Source organism: Mirounga angustirostris, unplaced genomic scaffold (assembly GCF_029215605.1).
Source record: "Mirounga angustirostris isolate CCGP_5_RB_7025 unplaced genomic scaffold, mMirAng1.0.hap1 SCAF_13, whole genome shotgun sequence".
NCBI lineage: Eukaryota > Metazoa > Chordata > Mammalia > Carnivora > Phocidae > Mirounga > Mirounga angustirostris.
Window position 1 is genome coordinate 57081050 of NW_026991721.1, and position 23704 is coordinate 57104753.

At 49.6% G+C, this 23704-nt stretch overlaps 1 protein-coding gene and 1 long non-coding RNA gene across 17 annotated transcripts in view; one reads left to right on the top strand and one right to left on the bottom strand.

The window, feature by feature from the left end:
• NUMA1 (nuclear mitotic apparatus protein 1) overlaps positions 1 to 23704 on the top strand; it is a 69709-nt gene that overhangs the window by 36907 nt on the left and 9098 nt on the right. For 9 of the 16 annotated variants that reach the window (XM_064576976.1, XM_064576977.1, XM_064576978.1 and 6 more), the window contains 13 exons: positions 5428 to 5513; positions 10776 to 10855; positions 11971 to 12053; positions 12510 to 12590; positions 13937 to 14024; positions 15448 to 15568; positions 16068 to 16225; positions 16511 to 16628; positions 16733 to 16850; positions 17207 to 17347; positions 19152 to 19274; positions 19427 to 22825; positions 23232 to 23273. In XM_064576976.1, the coding sequence (XP_064433046.1) occupies positions 5428 to 5513; positions 10776 to 10855; positions 11971 to 12053; positions 12510 to 12590; positions 13937 to 14024; positions 15448 to 15568; positions 16068 to 16225; positions 16511 to 16628; positions 16733 to 16850; positions 17207 to 17347; positions 19152 to 19274; positions 19427 to 22825; positions 23232 to 23273 (4638 nt within the window). The remainder of the gene's footprint in view (positions 1 to 5427; positions 5514 to 10775; positions 10856 to 11970; positions 12054 to 12509; positions 12591 to 13936; positions 14025 to 15447; positions 15569 to 16067; positions 16226 to 16510; positions 16629 to 16732; positions 16851 to 17206; positions 17348 to 19151; positions 19275 to 19426; positions 22826 to 23231; positions 23274 to 23704) is intronic. The other 7 variants (XM_064576985.1, XM_064576984.1, XM_064576987.1 and 4 more) reach the window with 2 other exon arrangements.
• Positions 305 to 13772, bottom strand: LOC135362378 (uncharacterized). Its single transcript, XR_010406994.1, has 3 exons — positions 13322 to 13772; positions 4247 to 4322; positions 305 to 472 (listed from the first exon to the last, which is right to left on the bottom strand). It is a non-coding gene; the product is annotated as an uncharacterized LOC135362378 (long non-coding RNA).

Below are 23704 nucleotides of genomic sequence, written 5' to 3' on the forward strand. Positions count from 1 at the left end.
CTTGCCTTTCCCCTTAGTTGTTAACTTTTACTATTTCTGGCAATGTTGCTCCTGACAGTGATCCATGACACCACTTGTGTAGCTTAGAAGAGAACTCCCTTCTAAGCTTCTATATACCTCTTAGGAGCGGTCTGTATTTCCTTTTGGTCATGGAAACCGTAGTTGGCTGCAGGGCAGCACGGAGACCCATCTTCATTTGCTTCCTGTGCATTTTCCTGACTAGAAGGGTTTATCCTGAGCTTCACTGACATTCAGGGACTTTGGTCTTGAAAGGCCTTTTATCGTAGGGCAAGGTTCTCCTCGCTTTCTTTACCATGTTTCTGTCTGCTTCCATTGTCCTCCTGTTGCCTTCTTGATTACTTAAATCTTTGTGTGATTACTTAAATCTTTGTGCTAGGTCTTTTCATATATCTTCTGTCCAAGATGAACAATGGCAAATGAAAGAGTAATACCAAGCATTGGGAACATAAAGCTGCAGGGAAGCAGAAGAGGACACAGAGTGTAGTGATGACAAACCTGATGGAGTCAGACAGCCTGACTTAGAATCACTGCTGTGGCTGGGGTGTGTGACCCAGGGCAAGTTACTTAGCCTCTCAGCGCCTTATTTTTAAAATGGAAATAATAAAAATACCTCATGGTGTTATGATGAGGATGAGGACATAATGTGTGTAGAAAACATCTAGCACTGTATCTGAATAAATAATAATTCTTGATACTTAAAGTTGCTGGGGCATGCTATGTGGTACAGGGTATTTTAGTAGTCACCTGACTACTGATCAATTAGGGCCAATGAAAAAGCCAACTTAAAAAAAATTATAGAATATTTTAAAGGAAATGAATGTTTAATTTCTTTCTTTTTTTTTTTTTTTTAAAGATTTTATTTATATGACAGAGAAACAGCGAGAGAGGAAGGAACACAAGCAGGGGGGTGGGAGAGGGAGAAGCAGACTTCCTGCTGAGCAGGGAGCCTGATTCGGGGCTCGATCCCAGGACTCTGGGATCATGACCTGAGCCGAAGGCAGACGCTTAACAACTGAACCACCCAGGCACCCAGAATGTTTAATTTCTAAGTAGGGTGGATTTAATAAGACACTGTGTTTGGGGCACCTGGATGGCTGTCAGTTAAGCATCTATTTTTGGCTTGGGTCATGATCCCAGAGTCCTGGGATTGAGTCCCAAGTCCCGCATGGGGCTCCTTGCTCAGTGGGGAGCCTGCTTCTCCCTCTCCCTGCCACTCTCCCTGCTTGTGCATGCTCTCTCTGTTAAATAAATAAATAAAATCTTAAAAAAAAAAATAAGACACTGTCTTTAATTACTGTTAGATCTCTAGACAGGAAATGTGTTTAATATACAAAATGTGCATTCTTTGTGTTCAGTTTCTGAAATAAATGAATTTTAGTTGTATAGTTTTAAATGGGTATTTTTATATTTATGTTTTACATATTTTATATTAAATTTCAGTGTTTTAGATCTATGTTAGAAACATTTTCTCTTCCTTTTCCTCCCCTCATCCCTAAGAAGGGCCTGGTTGGGTTTGGGGGCTGTGAGCTTTGTCTCCAGTTCAGTGGATTAACTGAATATTGGGGGATCCTTTAGCCACACTATTTTAAGTTGATCAGTATATTTATTTATTTAGGTCCTAGGCTTGTTTCTATTAGTGAGTACTACCATTACAGAGAAGAACCAATACAGGGCTAGTTCTATTAAATAGCAGGTATTTGTATACTTTATTCAAAAGTCAAAATAAACATGCATTAAAATATTAATACATGATAACAGAATTTTTTTTTAGAAATTTTCAATTTAAACAAAAGGCAGGCAGCTAAGGTGGATTTTATGATACTGTAGCAGTGTCAAATAATGCTTCTTATGTTAGTGGGAAGAGTGGCACAGAATATATACACGTGACAATTATAGTTGTGGTTTAGAGAAAAATGACGTAGGGAAAAAAGACTAGAAAGAAATACATCAAAATGCTAAAAGTGCATGCATTAAAATACTAGAATGAGTGGGGTTTTTTCCCCCCAAAGTTTCAGTAATTTATTTTATAGTGTAAAAATAAATTTATATTTTACTTGAAGTGTAGCTTGAAATTGTTCTCTATCCAGCAGTTACAGTGAATGAATTGTTAGTGGGAATAGGGAACTTCTTAAGATTTGACAACCTTAAGCAACCCTGAAAAACATTACAGGCAGCTCTTGGGTTCTGCAGTGAGCTAGGCCCTTATTCTTATCTTTTAATCCCTGACTAAAGATGAAAGAGTTTCTCCACTTACTCAGCTTTCCAACAGTTTCTCATTTGAGAGCAAAATAATGCACAGGAAGAAAATGCATTTTTATCTCTATGAAAGAAACTATTGCTGGATTATTACTTAATTGATAGGAGATGAATCCAGATTCCTTAAGTGACTTTAAGTCAGCTAACTGGTGTGATCTTTCAGTCTTGTTAGTGAACAAGCATTCATAGCCCTTAAAGTTTTCCTTTGATTATAGGTATTAAAAGGAGATGGTTTTGGATGCTTAAGTCTTGGCACTCTATTTTCATCTCGTGGAAAAGGATCTTGGCCTGGAATATTCAGAATCTTCCTCAAAAATTTACACTGGCCTTTCCTGACTAATTAGATTAGGCTTTTCCCCTCAAAAGGTGGTATAAAGGGGCACCTGGGTGGCTCAGTCATTAAGCGACTGCCTTTGGCTCAGATCATGATCCCAGGGTCCTGGGATCGAGCCCCGCATCAGGCTCCCTGCTCCGCGGGAAGCCTGCTTCTCCCTCTCCCACTCCCCCTGCTTGTGTTCCCTCTCTCGCTGTGTCTCTATCAAATAAATAAAATCTTTAAAAAAAAAAAAAAGGTGGTATAAATATGTGTGTGTGTATATATATTTATACACACACATATATATACAGATGATATAAATTGAAAGCTTCAGCAAGAGGTCACATTTTATGTTCTACACTTTTTTTTTTAACTTTTAACCTATTTTCATTTAGAGCCATCTAGAAGTGTTTTTTTTTTTTTAATTTTTTTTTTTTAAGATTTTACTTATTTGTCAGCGAGCAAGCGTGCACAAGCAGGGGGAGCGGCAGGCAGAGGGAGAAGCAGGGTCCTCGCTGAGCAAGAAGCCCAATGTGGGACTGGGTCCCAGGACCCTGGAATCATGACCTGAACCGAAGGTAGACACTTAACTGACTGAGCCACCCAGGTGTCCCTAGAAGTTGTGTATTTTTATTTTTATTTTTTTAAAGATTTTATTTATTTATTTGACAGAGAGAGACAGCGAGAGAGGGAACACAAGCAGGGGGAGTGGGAGAGGGAGAAGCAGGCTTCCCGCAGAGCAGGGAGCCCTTTGTGGGGCTCGATCCCAGGACCCTGAAATCATGACCTGAGCCGAAGGCAGACGCTTAACGACTGAGCCACCCAGGCGCCCCTAGAAGTTGTTTATAATATAAAAGTATATAGGAGCACCTGGGTAACTCAGTCAGTTCAGCCTCTCACTTCAGCTCAGGTCATGATTTCAGGGTCCCGGGATCGAGTCCCGAGTGGGGCTCCCCACCCAGCAGGGAGTCGAGTCGGTTTGTCTCTCTCCCTCTGCTCCTCCCCCTGCTCCTGCTCTCACTCAAATAAATAAAATCTTAAAATATATATATATATTTAACAAATAAATAGTATCTGTGGCTGAGTCATTTTTTTTTAATACTCTTAATTCTCTAGTGCAGTCAGCTAATTAAACTGAGAAGTAGTTTTGCTGCATCTGCTTCATTATTTTTATTTTATTAACCATAATAGTGCTTTGCATTTAGCACTTTTATTTTGTAATGTGTTCTTGCATTCATAATCCCATTTGAACCCACACTGGTCCTCTGAAGTAAACAATGTAGGGATTCCATCCATTTGGCAAGTGAGAAAGTAGGCACAGAGAGAAATAAGTTGATAACAAAGGTTCCTGGCAAGTTAGTGGAGGAGTTGGATTCAAAATCTTAATCTGGGAGCTCCCAGCCCAGTACTATCTATATTTTTATTTATTTCTTTTTAGTAATGTTTTATTTCTTTTTTTAGATTACTAAAAAAGAAAAGCCCCCCCACCCCTAGCATGGGGCTCAAACTCACGACCCTGAGATCAAGAGTTGCATGTGCTTCTGACTGAGCCAGCCAGGTGCCCCATAGTTCAGTACCTTTTAAAGAGCGCATTTATAAACAGTAGAATCTACTCATTGCACGTAACCACTGTGCTGAAGTTCTTACAAATACCTTGTCAAGCAGCTTGAGTTCCCTCCTTCCTCAGTCTTGCATATGGGATTGATTGATTTAGCAAACCCTTTTTTTCCTGTGGAAGTAACAAAGGTGAAGTTTAGCCCAGGCTTCTTCTGAACTTGGTTTTGGAATTCGTGAGGTTTTTCTGTAGAAGTTGACCGTATATGCTTGTTGAATAACCTGTGTACCTGACTCATTTACAGGTGACTGCTGGTGAATTTCCTAGTTGTAAAGACTGAGTTAGAGGGATGGCAGCCTGAAGGCAAAGAAAAGCAGGCAATTAAATTGGAATTGACAAGTTTTTCCCTAGGGTTCCCAGCTCTTCTTTTCCTTCCTCATTTTTTTCTTATTATCTTATTGCCTCATCATTTTTCCCTGTGACAGCCGAAATTTTATGTCTGGAAAGAATTTTTAAAATGCATTAATAACAAGATTTTATATCCGTGTGGGAGTATATAAAGCATTATGTAGTATTTAAGCTTTGAATAGATAGTTCAAAATTCTTGAGATAGAAAGGGCTGTAGTGTGATAATTTGAGCTACAGATGGTTATAGTGTAAACATACAAGAGACACAAAGGGCAATAATATAAAAAGCCTTTCTTTTTCCCACATCTGACTTTCAGCCATCAAGTTCCTGTCCCTAGAGGCAGTGGTGGTACAGTTTCTCGTGTATCCTTCCAGAAAACCATTTTATGGGACGCCTGGGTGGCTCAGTTGGTTAAGCGACTGCCTTCGGCTCAGGTCACAATCCCAAGGTTCCTGGGATTGGGCCCCGCATCAGGCTCCCTGCTCAGTGGGGAGCCTGCTTCTCCCTCTCACCTGCTTGTGCTCGCTCGCTTGCTGTCAAGTAAATAAATAAAATCTTAAAAAAAAAACCCATTTTATGCCGAGTTATAGTTAAAGTGTATCCCTAGTGCTGGAACATCATAGTATTTAAGCTCTCATTTAGTTGAAGCCAGAGGAAAGACTCTGACGGCAGCATTCAGGTGGCTGTCACTGGACGAGCAGGGACAGCAGCTCTCCTTGGCTGAAGTGAATGCTCCAGAAGGCCTGAGGCCTACAGCTGTGGGCACTCCCAGCGATCTGGCTGGCGGGTGGTCTGCCTCTGGGGGAGGAGCGAGCCGCAGTGCTCCCGTCACTTCCTCTGTTCCAGCAGGCTCCTCCCTGTGTTTTGCAGGTGAACAGTCTGCATGTGGCCAGCCCTGTGGAGGCCGTGCTGCAGCTCCAGGACTGCAGCGTCTTCATCAAGATCATTGACAGCATGTGAGTATGCGCCACACCCCTCGCCAGCCTCTCAGGTGAAGCGTGTGTTGGTGTGCTGGGCTGGGGACGGCAGGTACTCCCTTTCCTTACTGACGGCTGTGAGCAGAAGGCATGGGCAGGACTGCCAGCGTGGAGCCAGAGGCAAGGGCACACCAGCCTCCTGTTCTGGTCACTGAGTCTGTCTGTGGGAGAGGTTTCGCTCTTGTCCCACCCTAAGGCTTCCTCACGCTTGCCCAGGAGAGCCTGCAAGTCTCATTGCTATCACAGTGTTCCAAGAGCCTGCTCTGGAGCTCGCTGTCCTCTTGTCTCAATGAGTCTTCCATACCCTCTTCTTTGGGCTTCTCACAAGCCCTCCTGGCAACTTGTAGGGTCAGGAAGAAGAAAGGGGAAGCTCTTGTACTGGAGGGCAATAAGCAGCACCTAGAAATCTTATCTCTAACCTGTTAGCACAGCACAGATATGCCCTTTTCTAAACCATTTCAGCATTTCTGGGGTTTTCATCTGCCTCATTAACTTGCTTTGTGAGATCAATTAGCATTTGATAAGCTGCTTGTTGTCATGTAGCCAGGATTCTATTGAGCTTTGTTTTATGTCTGTCTTTAGCACGGTTCCTTTGAACATCACAGTTACCTGGAAATCAGTGGAGTGGGGCTTCCCCCTTATATCTTACCTCTCTGGAACCAAGCAAAGATGGGTCAAGCTATAACCTGCAGTTATTGTTCTAGGCTCATATAGTTCATCCTTTTTCCTCTCTCATCAACTTTCAGGAATTATGGAGGGCAAAACTGACCTTTTCACTTCTTTGTGCTGCGGGCAAAAGTAGAGGTCAGCCATAATATAAAGGATTGTGGAGACAGTGGAGAGGACCCTCCCTTTTTGTTGACTCTGAGCCCCTAGGTCAGGGACAGACTGAGGTGTTGAGGGTGTTTCTGTTGCACACACAGCAGGTAGGAACCAGTGCCATGTAATCGGCATCTGTGTGAAGCTGCCTGGCCACCCATTCATAGGGAAAGAAGGTAGAACTGATTCCCCTTGGGGTCCTCTGCACCTGGCTTAACACACTACATTGGTTAATGTTTGTTGAGTAAGTAAAGGAACGAAAATGTAGTTGATACTCTTCTTCAGCAAAGTCTAGTGGGGCTGAGTAGCCTGGAACAGAGTGGTTTTTGTTTTTAATCTTCTGAATGTAATTTTTGAAATGTATGTTGGTGGTGGGATGTTTTATAAGATGTTTTGAAGGTCCCTGTGGCTCTAACCAGCATCTGCCTTAGTGAAAAGAAGTTACTGTTTTCTTATTTTGGTATATAGATAGTACCATTTTGTCTCCCAGTTACCCAAGCAGGACCTTTCAGCAGCATCTTGAATTCCTCCCTCTCTTTGGCAGTGATTCTACTCAGTCACCATCCTCTCAGTTTGTCCTTTGAAGACTTCTCACATCCCTCCCTCTGCCTCATTCTGGGTACCAGGTCCTCGTGACCTCGTTCTCCTCTAATCTGTGCATATTCCAGGGCATACCTTCCTGCCATCCTGCTTACACTGTGATGCCCCACAGCTGGTGGACCTCAGTGACTCTTCGTTGCCAGGAAGTTGAAATCGAAAATCTTCAGCCTTGGTATTGAAGAGCTTTCATCAGGGGCTCCTCTCCTCCCACCAGTCTTGTTTCCTACTCATTTCTACCCCCATACCTTACCCCATTTTCTTTTCTTCCAATTTTATAGAATTTCCTAAGTTCTAGATTTTATTAATTGTATAATCCCAGTGCTGTTCAGCTTGTTCTTCTTGTCCCCCTTGTTGCCTATAAACTGGTGATGAGAGCCAAGCTTGATTTAACTTAAGGGTTTTTTTAATGCTCTTTTTTGTTTTGTTTTGTTTTGTTTTTTTGTAAGGATACTTCATCGGTGGAATTGTGCACCACTTATAAGTCAGCATTTTGCAATTCCTCATGAAAATAATTATTTTTCAAACCCTAATGAAGTAGTAAATCTAGACTGTTCACATCAGTGGCTGGTAAAACCATTAGGCTGACAATATCTAACCTACTACATAATTTTAACATCACTGAAAGAGGGGCAGCCAGGTGTGATACCCCTTGTGTTGTAACATACAATAGGGTGCAGCATGCTTTTTTTTTTTTTGACATAAGAATAGATCAAGGTTGGGCGCCTAGCTGGCTCAGTTGGTGGAGCATGTGACTACTGATTTTGGGGTTGCGAGTTTGAGCTCTATCTACGTTGGGTGTAGAGGTTACTTAAAAAAATAAAATCTGAAAAAGGGCAACCCTCTCGGATCCCCTCCCTCTTCGGGAGCTTTGTACTATCACTTTGCTATTGCTCAATAAACCTTGCTTTGCTTTCCAAAAAAAAGCATAGATCAAGGAGCTTTTGCTTTTGAGGAGATAAATTTCCTTGGCTTAATGACAAGAGCAGTATATATGTCCATGGGTAAGGATGTGTGTCCTTGGTTTAGCCAATGTAGGTTTATAACCTGGTGGGAAATTTTCATAGGGAGGGTTACAAATTCAAGATGCACATTTTCCAAGTTGTCTTCTGATGCACTGCCTGAGCCTTAGAGTAGGAGGAGGGGAGGTGGAGGGAAGGTGAGAGGGAAAGACAACACAATGTGTGAGCGTGTGCGTGTGTGTGTGTGCGCTTGCGCGCGCTAAGGGGAGGGGCTGTTGAAATTCCAGGTTAACCCTAATCTCCATCTCTGATACAGGACAGTGCAGACCACCTTCCTTCGGGAAAATAGATGTTCTTGGTGAATGTGTTCTGGCTTTTTCATTGCGATGCTGCTACGGTTGCTAACCTAAATCAGATGCTAGTTCTCAGGGGAAGACGGTGGAGGACGGCAGGGCTGGTGGAGATAGCAACTGTGGGAATCAAACAGGGCTTGTTCCTTGGCCACTTAGACTTCTCTCTGGGAAAATACATTGGCATCCACCTCTCTAGCAAATTTCCCTTTCTGTTTTGTGTATGAATAGCCTGAAGCAAAAAGGCTGTCCCATCTCTGATATCTGTGAGGCCTGAATAGCAAAATTTAGTGGAGTCATTTTGCCAGAAAACGTAAAGCACTGACGTTTGTGTTACTGATGTTGACCTCTGCTCTTCCTATTACAGAGCCTCCTTCATCTGTCAGTCAACCCATATGTACCGAGTACCTCCTATACCCTAGCTTCCAGGCGCGCAGTTGGTGTGGTCAATTGTAAATGATGCCCTTGTATCCGTCAGTGCTGTAGGAATTCTTGAGGAGTGAGGAGGCATGACTGGCAGTGGTTCTGGATGGCTTCCTGCCAGAGATAAGACTTGAAATCAGTTTTATTATTTATTTTTTAAAGGTTTTATTTATTTATTTGACAGGGAGAGGGAGAGAGAGCATGTGAGAGAGAGCACAAGCAGGGGGAGCGGCAGATAGAGGGAGAAGCAGGCTCCCGCTGAGCAGAGAGCCCACCATGGGGCTCCAACCCAGGAACCTGGGATCATGACCTGAGCTGCAGGCAGACGCTTAACTGACTGAGCCACCCAGGTGCCCCTTGAACTCAGTTTTGTTTTGTTTTGTTTTAAAGATTTTATTTATTTATTTGACAGAGAGAGACACAGTGAGAGAGGGAACACAAGCAGGGGGGGTGGGAGAAGAAGTAGGCTTCCCACTGAGCAGGGAGCCTGACGCGGGGCTCGATCCCAGGACCCTGGGATCATGACCTGAGCTGAAGGCAGACGCTTAACGACTGAGCCACCCAGGCGCCCCTTGAACTCAGTTTTAAAGGACGGGCTGGATGGCTCCAGGTCTAACATTTTTAAAGCATGTTCCGTGCAACTTATCCCAGGGGCTTAGTAAGGGAAAAAGAGGTTTTGTGGTCAGATAGGTTTGGGAAATAATGCATGTTATATTCTCTTCTTTAGACAATGTTCAGTTTGGTTTAACCCAGCATTTCCCGAACATTTAACGCAAGAACCCTCTCTGTTTTTATCTAATGGAATACACTTAAGGAAATTGCTGCTCTGTGCTGAGTGAAGGAGTCACAGTGTTCCAGATTGTGGGTGGGTAGGGAAGGTGGCTCTTTTAGGAGTCTGGGAGGAGATGAGCATCTCCTGAAGGCTCTGTAGGAGTCCCTAATCACAAACCAGCTATCCAGAAAATAGGGGGTTCACTTGGAAGAAACCTTTGTAATCCCGTGAGAGAGGGAGGGCAGTACATTCATGGTCTTGGCTTGGATGCTGCTTATGCTTTGCAGGATGTCTGGCGGTGCAAGTTCTCTGGTTCTAGGGCCTGCCCTGACCTTCAGAAAGTTGGCTGAAACCTGGAGATTCAGTAGAACCTGGAGATTGAGGAACAAGAGGCCCCTTTAATCAGTATCTCCAGCTGTAGTAGCCCAAGAAAAGTCCGCTTTCTGACTGGAATTGGAGCTATTCACCCCTGAAATTGAAACTGCAGTTAGTCTGAGCACCCAGGGCCAGGGGCCTGGGCTGTGTGAGAGCTCCCCCTGCTGCCTCCCTGCCCTCCTTGCTCTCTCAGCGGGTGGCTTGCCCTTCAAACAGACTAGCGCAGCAACAGCCCCTGATCAGAGCTGTCCCCGGGCGCCTGGGTGGCTCAGTTGGTTAAGTGTCCAACTCTTGATTTTGACTCAGGTCATGATCTCAGGGTCATCTGTGCTCAGCAGGGAGTCAGCTTGAGATTCTCTCTCTCTCTGCCCCCCCCCCCCCGCCCCGCTTGCTCCTGCTCTCTCTCTCATACATAAATAAAACCTTAAAAAAAAACAGTGTTGTCCCTTGGCTTTAGCCATCTCAGCCTTCAGTCTGTTGAACTTTGCCCTGGCACTTCAGAGCCTTGGGAATTTCCTCCTGTTCTTTCAGTCTTGGGCCTGTTTTTCCCTTTCCATCGTCTGTCTTACTCTAGCCACGTTTCCCTAGCTTCCTGACGTTTTCCAGTGGAGCCATTACAGACTGTTGAACCTAGCTTCCCCTTTTCCATGCTGCCATCCTCCCCTCTTCCCACAGAGCTTTTTCATATTACGGTTGGGGTGGCAGAGTGCCATCTTTTTCAGAAGGACCGCACGCCTCAAGTTCCCACTTCTCATCTACCACACAGTTCCTTCTGACCAAGTAGTGTTTTGGTATCTTCTCCCCTGCCTCCAGCATCTGGTCTGCTGCTTTCCCAGATCCAGTGCAGATCAAGCCTGAAGTAATGGGAAGGTGGAATGTAATGGAGTAGCAAGGAAGGAAGGACTGCTAACTACTCTGGTCCTGATACTTGTTCTTTTTCTAGCCATGGCACTGACGAGGGGCAGCAAATCCTGCAGCAGCCGGTGCCAGAGAGACTGGAATTTGTGTGCAGTTTTTTGCAAAGTAAGCACCTTTCTTTATCTTGCTAAGAAAGAGCTGCTTCCTCAACCTCTGGGACTTTGGAAGTCCAGGGGAACCAGCTCAGTGTCTGGAGGAGCAAAGGCTCAAGGCTACCGACGCTGTACCACAGGGATGAGTACAGCTGTTTCCCTGGGTCTGGTGATGCTGATGTCAGTCAGGGAAGAAGAGTGTCCCTCAGTCCCACAGCCCGTCTCTGAGATCCAGGCAGAGCCAGAGGGTCAGTTTTGGGGACTCATCACCTTGGGCTCTTGTCCCCCACCCACTGCAGGGAGTTGGAGGAGAGGGATGGATCCATGTTACCTTCTTTCCCTTGCAAGAGAAACATTTCCCCTGGATAACTTTGAATTAATTGCCTAGGCAATAGATGTGGAGCAGAGGCAGAGGCAGATTTAGGTTGAGGTCTTGGCCCTTCTCCTCATAGCTTGTGTGACCTTTCTGGACATAGGTTCCTTGTCTATGAAGTGGAGAGAATGATAATTTCTCCTAAGGCTGATGGGTTAGTAGGAAGAGATGAAAAGCTAGCACAGTGCTTGTCAGTCCCCTCCCTTGTGCAGTCATGGACCACGGAGTCCTCATCTGTGACATAGGAGCTGTCTGCCATCTCTCGCTCAAGAGAATTACGGGAGAGGAGATAATAGATTTAGATAAAGCAGAGGTTGATAATTGGCATACCAGCATAAGAACCAGGTGTCCCTAGTCCTCCTAGTATGGCTCAGCTTCAGGCTTCCTCTGTGACCTTACTTGGAATAAGACTCTAGAGTGACCTGGAATCTCTGGGCTTCTTTTCTGTAGTACTGAGCCAGAGTTGATGAGTTGGGTGGGTGAGTGCAAGCAAGATTGTGCCCCAGAGCTGCTCTGAATTCCTAGCCTGCTTTTTTTTTTTTTTTTAAACTTTCCCTGTAGTCCTTGGACTGACCTAGGATAGAACTAACTTCAGATGGAAATGTGTATGTTGGGGGAGAGAGGACATAGGAGTAAGGAGCCCTACATCTCCTGGCCCCACCAGAGATAGTGATTTTGTTCTACTCTGAGGTGTTCTGATGATCTCAGGGATGTCCAGGAAGTTCACCCTGTTTTCTGCATTGTCGTCGTTACAGAAAACCGAAAACATCCCTCTTCTCCGGAATGCCTGGTGTCCGTGCAAAAAGTGATAGAAGGGTCAGAGCTGGAATTGGCCAAGGTACCAATGGAATACCAGATGCGGGGGTCAGAGGGTGGCACCAGAGGGACCTGCTGGGCCTTCTTTTAACCCAGGGGGAAGTGGTGGGTGCTTACTACTGTGGGCCTCGATGAAGACCTGGCAGGAATTAGGCCTCACCCAGCTGTCATAGTCTTCTTACCTCGGTCTCCATTCCCTCTCCTGTTTCTGGGTGCTACCTTTGTAGAGGGTAGCTTAAGCTTCATAGTTAGGTTCCATGAGTTCGGGAATTCAGGTGTGCACCAGGCTTTTTGCACAATCAGGTGTCCTCAATCAGGTGTTTCTGGGTGCGGGTAAGGGCAGGGACCTAGGGCGGAATTCTAGGAGCTTCGGAAGAGCCTCCAGAATAGTTCAGAGTCCCCAGAACAGCCCAGAAAGGGGAGCACTGAGAAGAGAGGCAGCTCCACTCAGTGACTGTATGTCCTCTTTGGCTTCTAGATGACCATGTTGCTCTTATACCACTCCACCATGAGCTCCAAAAGTCCCAGGGACTGGGAACAATTTGAATATAAGATTCAGGTAAGTTCTGTGCCTCCTCCGCCCTGATTGATGGGTCTAGTCTTTGCTTCACCTCACTCCATTGCTTTTCTTTAAACAGCATATAGCGTTATTTTAAAAAATTATGTTGTAGTAATTCCAGCCATTCATTATAGAAAGTCCAGAAAATACTGAAGAGTACAAAAGGAGGAAATAACAGTTTCCAGTAATCTCATCCCCAGAGATAACTGTTAACTTTTAAAGGCTATACTTCCAAGTCCTTTTTTACATATGTATATTTAACTGTAGTCATAACTGTACTGTGATGGGATAATATGCAGAAATTGTTCTCTCCTCATGTATGTGTTCCCATGTGAGTGTGTATATTTTTTACACAAACTGTCACTCCATTTGTCTCCTCCTTTCCTCTAATGGGAAGGATTAGTGAGAGAGAATGTCTTTGTCCATCATGACAGTCCAGCCCAAAGCGGTTACCTTCTCTCCCCCTCCTCTACCTGGTCCCTAAGTGAAGAAGTGGAGTTGGTGCCTCCACTTCATTATAGTGGGAATTGGCCTGGTTTCCAGGAACTACCTGTCATGTGGGTCCAAATGTTGGCTTTGCTTCCTGCCTGAGCAGCTGTCCTTTATTTCCCAGAGCAGGAGGAGCTGGGATGCCACAGGGGGTGATGTAGGTGACTGCGGGGGCAGTGTCCAGAGAGCTGTGGCCTTTCGCATAGTGGTAACAATGTTGAATCATCCCATTTTAAACTCACTTAGTTCATGGCTCCTCTCTGAGGTTGGGATTGTAGTGGCATGGGAGGAATGGGTGGCTCCTCTTTCAACCTTTTCTCTGCTCCAGGCTGGTCATAGACCTGGTAGAAACAAATTCACAAGGATAAGGAACTATGGCAGCGTTGGCCAGAAAAATTAGATCAACTCTGTGACTTTGGAATTCAGACAGTGAAGGGCAGATTTTACAGCTGAGCTAGTGGATAAGCTTTGAATGAGCCCTGGAGGGTTCTTGGGTTCTCACTTAGACAAAGAACAACAGTGAGGGTCATTTGGAAGAGGGCAACATAGTTACATATAAAAGCTTTCTGACTGCACTACTTTCTTTGCCCATTTTCTTCTCTGTGGTCAGGAGTGAAGTCAGATAGGAACTCTGTCTGAACCCAGGTGCATCTTTAGAGGAACTGAGGAGGCGAGGGCAAGCAGGGTCAACATGTCTCTGCTAGAATGTTCTCAGCTGGAATGTGGGGCTTTAGGCTTTGAGAGGAAGACTGAGCTCCAGCAGGCTCCTGGGGCTGCCATGGCCAGTGTGGTGCCTTCCATCTCTTCAGGTGTCTCTGACACTTCAGTGATGCTCCTTTTCTCTCTCTCTGGCCCAGGCTGAGTTAGCAGTCATTCTCAAGTTTGTGCTGGACCATGAGGATGGGCTAAACCTAAATGAGGACCTAGAAAACTTCTTACAGAAAGGTAAGTAGGACCTACTCCTGAGGATCCCCTCCGGTCTGAGCTGGGAACTGCTAGGATCCTGAATTATTAAGAAATACAGTGGGGGTTTGTTTCAGTCCCAACACCAGGCACAGGGTCTGCACTCAGTAAAAGTGTGTGTAATGGAATAAATAGGCCATGTTGCCATCATCCCAGTTCCTTTGGAGCTCTTCCTTGTTGCCTGGCAGCGCCTAAGCAGGACATGATAAGTGATCGTGTCTGCTGGTAGGTTGTCCTTGATCACCCCACACATACCTTTTTTTTTTTTTAAGATTTTATTTATTTGACAGAGAGAGAGGACAAGCAGGGGAAGCGGCAGAGGGAGAGGGAGAAGCAGGCTCCCCGCAGAGCAGGGAGCCCGATGCGGGACTCCATCCCAGGACCCTGGGATCAAGATCTGAGCCGAAGGCAGACGCTTAACCGGCTGAGCCACCCAGGCGCCCTGTTTTTTATTTTTTAAGCAATTGCTACTCTAGGCTTAGAAGCTGGGAGTAGCACCTAAAAGAAAGGCTTTTCCCCACATGAAGCTCATGTTCTAGGTGGGAAGGCAGATACGTAAATCAGTAAGTAGGATAAAGAATAAGTGCTAGAACAGAGAGGTACGTCCTCTACCAAATGTGTTGCTGGAAGTACAGGAGAAAGACCGAGAGCTCCGCATGTCTTCTGAAGAAGAGGCTATCCAGTGAGGATAGGTTAAGTATGTGGCTCTAGGCAGGCTCTCTTCCAGCCACTGAATTTGATGTTCCTCATATTCAAGTTTCTCTTCAGCCCTTCAAATGGAGATGTTGGAAATGTGAGTCTAGAATGTAGGCGAGGGCTCTGGGCCAGGTTATGGGTTCGCAAGTCAGCGTGTGGATGGCCACTGTGGGCAGAGCAGGGAGGCCCCATTAGAACTCTGGATGCTTAGAGGGTGGGGGTAGGAGGGAGGGCAGATGGGGAGACTAGGGATGGGTGTTTAGGGGTAGGATAGCCGTGTGAAGGTGGTCGTGGAACCAGGGGAGGCAGAGGTTTTGAGAAAGAGGTTGTGTTGGCAGTGCAAGATTTCAGAATGGAGGAGTTCAGGAAGGAGCCAGTGGCTCTGACCTGAGAAGTTGTTGGGCTAAGAGGAGATTGTGCTCAGGGCAGCTCCCAAGCTGCCTCTGCAGTTGTTGAATCAGCAGGGAAAAGCATGAGCACTTAATGACTTGTGGAAAGAGAAGCCACTTGCTTGACTCGGCTTAGTGCCACTGACCTCTGGATGACCCAGACACTGGGATTCAGGTTTTGCCCAGTGGCCTTCCTCTGTAGCTTACATGTAAGTGTCTGCAGATTCACTTCCACTAAGGCGAGTTCTCAAATTGGATAAAGATGCATATCTGTTCGCATTCTTACTAACCTTTTTATGATGGTTTGCTTCTTCCCCTAGCTCCTGTCCCTTCTACCTGTTCCAGCACCATCTCTGAAGAGCTGTCCCCACCCAGCCACCAGGCCAAAAGGGAGGTTCGCTTCCTAGAGCTACAGAAGGTCGCCTCTTCCAGTGGGAACAAGTATGTGCTGTGCCTCCTCTCCTGGGACAGGACCTCAACATCTGTCCTCAGACCCCTTCATTCTAGAGGCTAACACTGTTCACCTGCAGACAGTGCTTGGAGCACCTGCTAGATGTTCTCACCTGTCCCAGTACTAATTAGGGGAATTGGTTGGGATCCATTTTTGGCAGAAGGCCTTCCTCAGAAGCTGTTCCCTGTTTATGGAATTCCTTCCTCCCGTGGAGACTGCTAAAGTCCCTTCTCTCAGTGCCGCTCTGCAGAGGCAAGATGATTTTTTTTGTGACAAAGAAGTTAAGGCTTGGAGGGGGGAGAAGAACCGTTTGCTCACAGTCGTGTCATGAGGCGGGAGATGGCACTGCGAACAGAGCTGAGGTGCTTGGCCTACCGGCCGGTACTCACAACCTTAGAGCCCTGCTCACCCATCCCCACCCAGTGCTCTTCCCTTCAGCCCTCATGCTTCAGGCTCTGACCGTGGCGTCTGAGCCATCTCCTTCTTCAGCTTCCTCTCAGGTTCTCCAGCCTCCCCCATGGGCGACATCCTGCAGACCCCACAATTCCAGATGAGACGGCTGAAGAAGCAGCTTGCAGATGAGAGAAGTAATAGAGATGAACTGGAGCTGGAGCTGGCTGAGAACCGCAGGCTCCTCACCGAGAAAGGTAGGCGCCTAGTAGGCTGGCGGATGATGTGTGAGTGAGCAGCATTGGGGATTTTCATCCCAGGAAGTGCTGGGCTTGTGTGCGGAACGGCCCCCCGTTCCATTATTGTCCGTTCTGCTGGCCCAGGAGCTTAGTGCTCAGCCTTGGGCCAGTCCAGCTGACCTCCTGGAAGCCGGTTCTGCCCTTGCCATATCCTCCTTTCCCTTAGAATGGATGCCTCCCCCTCCTCCTCTCTTCCCCGTCGTTCTGTGCTGACTCTCCCCTCCCTCCCCTTCCCCGGGGCAGACGCACAGATAGCTGTGATGCAGCAGCGCATTGACCGCCTGGCTCTGCTGAACGAGAAGCAGGCGGCCAGCCCGCTGGAGCCCAGGGAGCTTGAGGAGCTCCGTGGCAAGAACGAGAGGTAGGATTCTCCCTGATCTCTTCCCAGCTCCCCACCGCGCCCTGCACCCGTGGGGTGGGGGGAAAGGTGCTACTGTCTTTTCTGACCGCTCTGTTCCCTCACAGCCTCACTGTGCGTCTCCATGAAACTCTGAAGCAGTGCCAGGACCTGAAGACAGAGAAGAGCCAGATGGATCGCAAAATTAACCAGCTTTCTGAGGAGAATGGGGACCTTTCCTTTAAGGTGAGTGTTGGGGGGAGGGGTCTGTCCCCACCTGGAGGCCTGCTGGGGCTGAGTTGGTCTGGAGGATTCTCCAAAACAGGGTTGAGAAGAATGTCCCGGCACCTGTCCTGTGCTTCAGTCTTTCCAGAGACCTGCATACTTTGGCCCTTTCCTTGTCCCATAATAGGCTGCTGCCAGGGATAGGGTTGTGGCCCTGAATTTTGAGTCTTGAGTTAAAGATGTGACTAGTTGTAATTGGTTTGGGGCGGATTAGACGGATAGTCAGACACCTGCAGCCCCTGGAGTCGGGGAACACACAGCAGTGGTGGTATTGGCTTTGACTTTGGGTGACGAGGACTCGCGCTTGTCTGTCTCAGCTCCGGGAGTTTGCCAGTCACCTGCAGCAGCTACAGGGTGCCCTCAATGACCTGACAGAAGAGCACAGCAAGGCCACTCGAGAGTGGGTGGAGAAACAGACCCATCTCGAGAAGGAGCTCAGCACGGCCGTGCAGGACAAGGTAACCCCTCTGCTTGGGGAACCAGGGCCACGGTCTTGACTGCCTGTTCACAGCTGAGTTCCATTTACCACTCTATTCTTTGGGGCCTTTGGGAAGTAAGCTGACTCCTCTTCAAGGTTTAATAGTGCGCTGTAATGGAAAGATTGTGGGCTTAAGTCCAGTACACCTTTGAATCCTGTCTTCACTGTTTACAAGATGTGGGATCTTGGACAAGTTACTTGACCTCTTTTCTAAGCATGCTTTCTGTAAAGTGGGAAAAGTAATGAGTAGCTGCCTCATCACCCATTGTCGGGTACTATGTACAAAGTACTTAACACTTTGTGTTGTGCAAAGTAAGCTTTCAGTGAATTCGTTACTCTTATTATTTTTTTAAGATTTTATTTTTAGGGTGGTGCAGTCAGTTAAGCATCCGACTCTTGGTTTCAGCTCAGGTCATGATCTTAGGGTGGTGAGATGGAGCCCTGCATTGGGCTTCTTGTCAGCACAGAGTCAGAGTTGGCTTGAGATTTTCCCTCCCTTCCCTCTGCCCCTCCAGCTCGTGCTCTCTCTCCCAAATAAATAAATATATATATATGTGTGTGTATATATATATATATATATATTTTTTTTTTTTTTTAAGTAATCTCTACACCCAATGTGGGGCTCGAGCTTATAACCCTGAGATCAGGAGTTGCATGCTCCACCGACTGAGCTGGCCAGGTGCCCCCACTATTATTTTTATTGGTATTTTTAAGAACCCAACTCTACCACTTATTAACCCTGTAGCCCTAGGGCAAGGCACTTAACATCTGAGCTTCAGATCTTGCTCTGCAAAAGAAGGCTAGTAATAGCTACCTCCCATATCTATCTGGTGGATTAGGAACTCAGGACCCAGCACAGTCCTGGCCCTGGCTTAGTGAACAGTGGGGAGTGGGGAATGGGGCTGGAGGACAGGGCTGGGAGGTGCGATGGCTGCTGCTGTTGATGCCCGGGCAGGCTGGGGAGATACATATGTATGTGTGTGTGTGTGTATATATATATATTAGGTGTTTATATATATTTATATATATTTTTTAAGAGAGGATTTTTTTTTTTTAAGATTTTATTTATTTATTTGACAGAGACACGGCGAGAGAGGGAACACAAGCAGGGGTAGTGGGAGAGGGAGAAGCAGGCTTCCCGCGGAGCAGGGAGCTTGATGTGGGACTCGATCCCAGAACTGTGGGATCATGATCCGAACCGAAGGCAGATGCTTAACCAACTGAGCCACCCAGGCGCCCCAAGATTTTTTATTTTTAATTTTTTTTTAAGATTTATTTTAGAGCATGGGCAAGCAGGAGGGGAGGTGGAGAGGGAGAGAGAGAATCTCAGAGTTCCCGCTGAGCAGGGAGCCTGATGTGGGGCTTAATCTCACGACCCTGAGATCATGATCTGAGCCGAAATCAAGAGTTGGACACTTAACTGACTGAGCCACCCAGGCATGGCTGGGGAGGTTTTTAAGCTGGTGAGTGTTTAGATAATCTGGGAGCCAAGACTTGCCTGAGGAAGGGTATATAGTAAGGAAATTTTTTTTTTTTAAGTAAGGAAATTTGAAGTAAACTCAGTGGCCTGGAAGAAGAAATTAACAGGTCCCATGACTTAATTCAACCCTGAAATTAGGGCTAGAAAATCAGGTCCGTCATGAACCCAGGTGCATGGTTTCTGAGTTTTTCCCAAGGTCAGGGCAAAAGGAGATCTTGATAACAGGGTGCTAGGGCTCCGTATGTTATTGGTAACCTAGTGCCTGTTCCACCTCTGTTCACATGAGGCTCTTGTTTACTCTCAGAAATGCCTTGAAGAGAAGAATGAAATCCTTCGGGGAAAACTTTCACAGCTGGAAGAGCATCTGGCCCAGCTGCGGGAGAACCCAGCCCGGGAGAAGGGCGAAGTGTTGGGGGACGTCTTGCAGGTAGGAGCGCACAGGAGCAGCGGTGAGGACCCGTGTCCCGGGGCTGGTGTGGGCCTGTGTTTGGTACATCAGGTTCCTGTTCCTTAGTTCTCACAGGCGCTGTGGTGATCGAGGAGTCATGCTGATCCTCATTTGTCTCTTTATTTCACCAGCTGGAAACCCTGAAGCAAGAGGCAGCCTCTCTTGCTGCAGACAACACCCAGCTCCAAGCCAGGGTGGAGGCGCTGGAGGCTGAGCAGGGCCAGCGGGAAGCCACGCTGCTTGCCGAGCGGGGCCACTTTGAAGACGAAAAGCAGCAGCTGGCTGGCCTGATTGCCGAGCTGCAGGGCTCCCTGTCCAACCTCAGCCAGGCGAAGGAAGAGCTGGAGCAGGCCTCTCAGGCTCAGGGGGCCCGGCTGTCTGCCCAGGTGGCCACACTGACTTCTGAGCTCACCACCCTCAATGCCGCTCTCCAGCAGCAGGATCAAGAACTGGCCGGCCTGAAGCAGCAGGCCAAAACGGAGCAGGCCCAGCTCATGCAGAGCCTCCAGCAGCAAGAACAGGCCTCGCAGGGCCTTCGCCAGCAGGTGGAGCAGCTGAGCAGCAGCCTGAAGCAAAAAGAGCAGCAGTTGGAGGAAGCTGCCCAGGGGCAGGAGGCCGCCAGGCGAGACCATGCCCAGCGACTGGCCACTGCCGCCGAGGAGCGGCAGGCTTCTTTAAAGGAGAGGGATTCGGCTCTCCAGCAGCTGGAAGCGTTGGAGAAGGAGAAGACTGCCAAGCTAGAGGTCCTGCAACAGCAACTTCAGGCCACTAATGAAGCCCGGGACAGCGCCCAGGCCTCGGTGACTCAGGCCCAGCGGGAGAAGGCAGAGCTGAGCCAAAAGGTGGAGGAACTCCATGCCTGTGTTGAGGCAGCCCGCCAGGAGCAGTGTGAGGCCCAGGCCCAGGTGGCTGAGCTAAAGGCCCAGCTGAGGTCTGAGCAGCAAAAAGCAACCGAGAGAGAAAGGGTGGCCCAGGAGAAGGGCCAGTTCCAGGAGCAGGTCCGGGCCCTTGAGGAGTCCTTGAAGATCACCAAGGGCAGCCTGGAGGAGGAGAAGCGCAGGGCCTCAGATGCCCTAGAAGAGCAGCAGCGTCACATCTCCAAGCTGGAGGCAGAGACCCGGTGTCTGGTGGAACAGCATAAGCAGGAACGGAAGGAGCTAGAAGAAGAGAGGGTTGGGCGCAAGGGGCTGGAGGCCCGATTACGGCAGCTGGGGGAGGCCCATCAAGCTGAGATGGAAGCCCTGCGGCGGGAGCTGGCAGAGGCCGAAGCCTCCCAGCGTGAGGCGGAGGGGGAGTGTGAACAGCTTGCCAAGGAGGTGGCCACCTGGCGCGAGCGGTACGAGGAGAGCCAGCAAGAGGAGGCCCAGTACGGTGCCGTGTTCCAGGAGCAGCTGATGACCCTGAAGGAGGAATGCGAGAAGGCCCGCCAGGAACTACAGGAGGCCAAGGAGAAGGTGGCGGGGATTGAGGCCCACAGCGAGCTCCAGATCAGCCGGCAGCAGACTGAAGTCGCTCAGCTTCATGCCAGCCTGGCCAGAGCGCTCCAGCAGGTGCAGGAGAAGGAGGTCAGGGCCCAGAGGCTTGCGGACGACCTCTCCGCTCTGCAGGAGAAGATGGCTGCCACCGGCAAGGAGGTGGCCCGCCTGGAGGTCTTGGTGCGCAAGGCAGGAGAGCGGCAGGAAACGGCCTCCCGGGAGCTGCGCAAGGAGCCGCCGAGGGCCGGAGCCAGAGAGGCCGAGTGGCCGGAAGAGCAGCAGGGACGCCAGTTCTGCAGCACGCAGGCGGCGCTGCAGGCCATGGAGCGGGAGGCCGAGCAGATGGGCAGTGAACTGGAGAGGCTGCGGGCTGCGCTGATCGAGAGCCAGGGCCAGCAGCAGGAGGAGCGCGGGCAGCAGGAGAGGGAGGTGGCACGCCTGACCCAGGAGCGGGGCCGGGCCCAAGCCGATCTTGCCCTGGAGAAGGCCGCCAAGGCAGAGCTGGAGATGCGGCTGCAGAATGCCCTCAATGAGCAGCGTGTGGAGTTTGCGACCCTGCAGGAAGCCCTGGCCCACGCCCTGATGGAAAAGGAAGGGAAGGACCAGGAGCTGGCCAAGCTTTGTGGGCAGGAGGCAGCCCAGAGAACAGAGCTGGGGGAGCTTCGGCAAACTGTGCAGCGACTGAAGGAACAGCTGGCCAAGAAAGAGGAGGAGCGCCAACAGTCTCCAGGGCCGGCCAGTGGAGAAGACCCTTCTGGGTCAGGAGCACAGTCGGAGTCTACTGGAAAGAGCAAGCGGAAAGGCCCTGAGCTCGAGGCTCTGCGGGCAGAGGTGAGCAAGCTGGAGCGGCAGTGCCGGGAGCATCAGGAGAGGGCCTCTGGCCTGGAGCGCAGCCTGCAGTGTGAGCGCGCCTCCCGCGCCGAGCAGGTCGGTGCTCTGGAGGCTCTGCGGGGCCGGTTAGAGGAGAAGGCCCAGGAGCTGGGGTGCAGTCAGGACACCTTAGCCACAGCCCAACGGGAGCTGGCCACCCTCCGCGCCAAAGCCCAAGACCATAGCAAGGCTGAGGACGAGTGGAAGACCCAGGTGGCCCGGGGCCAGCAGGAGGCTGAGAGGAAAAACAGCCTCATCAGCAGCTTGGAGGAGGAGGTGTCCATCCTGAACCGCCAGGTCCTGGAGAAAGAGGGGGAGAGCAAGGAGTTGAAGCGGCTGGTCGTAGCAGAGTCGGAGAAGAGCCAGAAGCTGGAGGAGAGGCTGCGCCTGCTGCAGGCGGAGACCGCCAGCAACAGCGCCAGGGCTGCCGAACGCAGCTCCGCTCTGCGGGAGGAGGTGCACACCCTCCGGGAGGAGGCGGACAAACAGCGGGTGGCTTCGGAGAGCCTCCGGCAGGAGTTGGCCTCGCAGGCAGAGCGAGCGGAGGAGCTGGGCCAAGAACTGAAGACGTGGCAGGAGAAGTTCTTCCAGAAGGAGCAGGCCCTCTCTGCCCTGCAGCTGGAGCACGCCAGCACACAGGCCCTCGTGAGCGAGCTCCTGCCCGCTAAGCACCTTTGCCAGCAGCTGCAGGCCGAGCAGGCGGCTGCTGAGAAACGCCATCGCGAGGAGCTGGAGCAGAGCAAGCAGGCGGCCGGCGGGCTGCGGGCCGAGCTGGTGCGGGCCCAGCGGGAGCTCGGGGAGCTGGTGCCCCTGCGGCAGAAGGTGGCAGAGCAAGAGCGGGCAGCGCAGCAGCTGCGGGCTGAGAAGGCCAGCTACGCGGAGCAGCTGAGCATGCTGAAGAAGGCCCACGGCCTGCTGGCAGAGGAGAACCGGGGGCTGGGTGAGCGGGCCAGCCTTGGCCGGCAGTTTCTGGAAGTGGAGCTGGACCAGGCCAGAGAGAAGTATGGCCAAGAGCTGGCAGCCGTGCGTGCTGACGCCGAGACCCGCCTGGCTGAGCTGCAGCGGGAAGCACAGAACACTGCCCGGGAGCTGGAGGTGATGACTGCCAAGTATGAGGGTGCCAAGGTCAAGGTCCTGGAGGAGAGGCAGCGGTTCCAGGACGAGAGGCAGAAACTCACTGCCCAGGTGAGATGCCCAGCTCAGCCTTGCCCCCAGAGATTCCCTCCTGTCGTGTCACCCCTCCCTCGCGGGGTGGCTGGTAGAGTTCAAGTATGTTGCCCCCTACGGTCCTAAAGCAAGTACCAGTAGTTTCTTCCTCCCTGAAAGCGCTGTCCCTGGAGAGTCAAGTTGTGAAGGCCATCAGCCCATTCTAGAAGCACACGGTGCTAGGCAGGTATGCCTGCGGTGGAGACCCTAGGAGCTACCGGGGATGAGAGTGAGCCAAATTGGCATTTTTTTTTTTTTAAACGACTAGAAGTCTCATTCCTTGGAGGGAAGTGTCAGAGCCTCAGTGAGAGCGGCCTGGCTGCAGACCTGGTGCCTCTTCGGCCCGCATCTCACTCTGTCTCCGTTGCCCCTCCCCCGTGCACAGGTGGAGCAGCTAGAGGTATTTCAGAGAGAGCAGACTAAGCAGGTAAAGCCTGGGGTCCCCGATAAATGCTGGCTGCTTAAGCGGTGACCCGTCTCAGTGCATGATCCTTCCGCAGCTTGCCTCCGCCCGCTCCTGTTGTGAACTGTTTGTGAAGGGGGCAGGGTCAAGCCATGGAGTCCAGGCCCGGGCTGCCCAGGACTGCAGTGTGCTGGGCCCTCTCTCGGGCCTCGTCCCACCCAGCCCAGGTCGGCATCCCCATCCTTCTGTCCCTTCTCTCATCTGCCTGTCAGCGATGAGGGGTAGGGTAGGCTTCATCTTACCCATGTCCGAACTGGTGACCGGCATTCCTTGGGATTACCAAATCTCCAAGTTCTGTTCCGAGCCTGAGTGCCAAACTAAGAGGAGCGGCAAAGTGACTGTGGGCCTCGTTTAACGCGGCCCCCTTCTTTCCCGCAGAAGCCCTAAAGGTGACA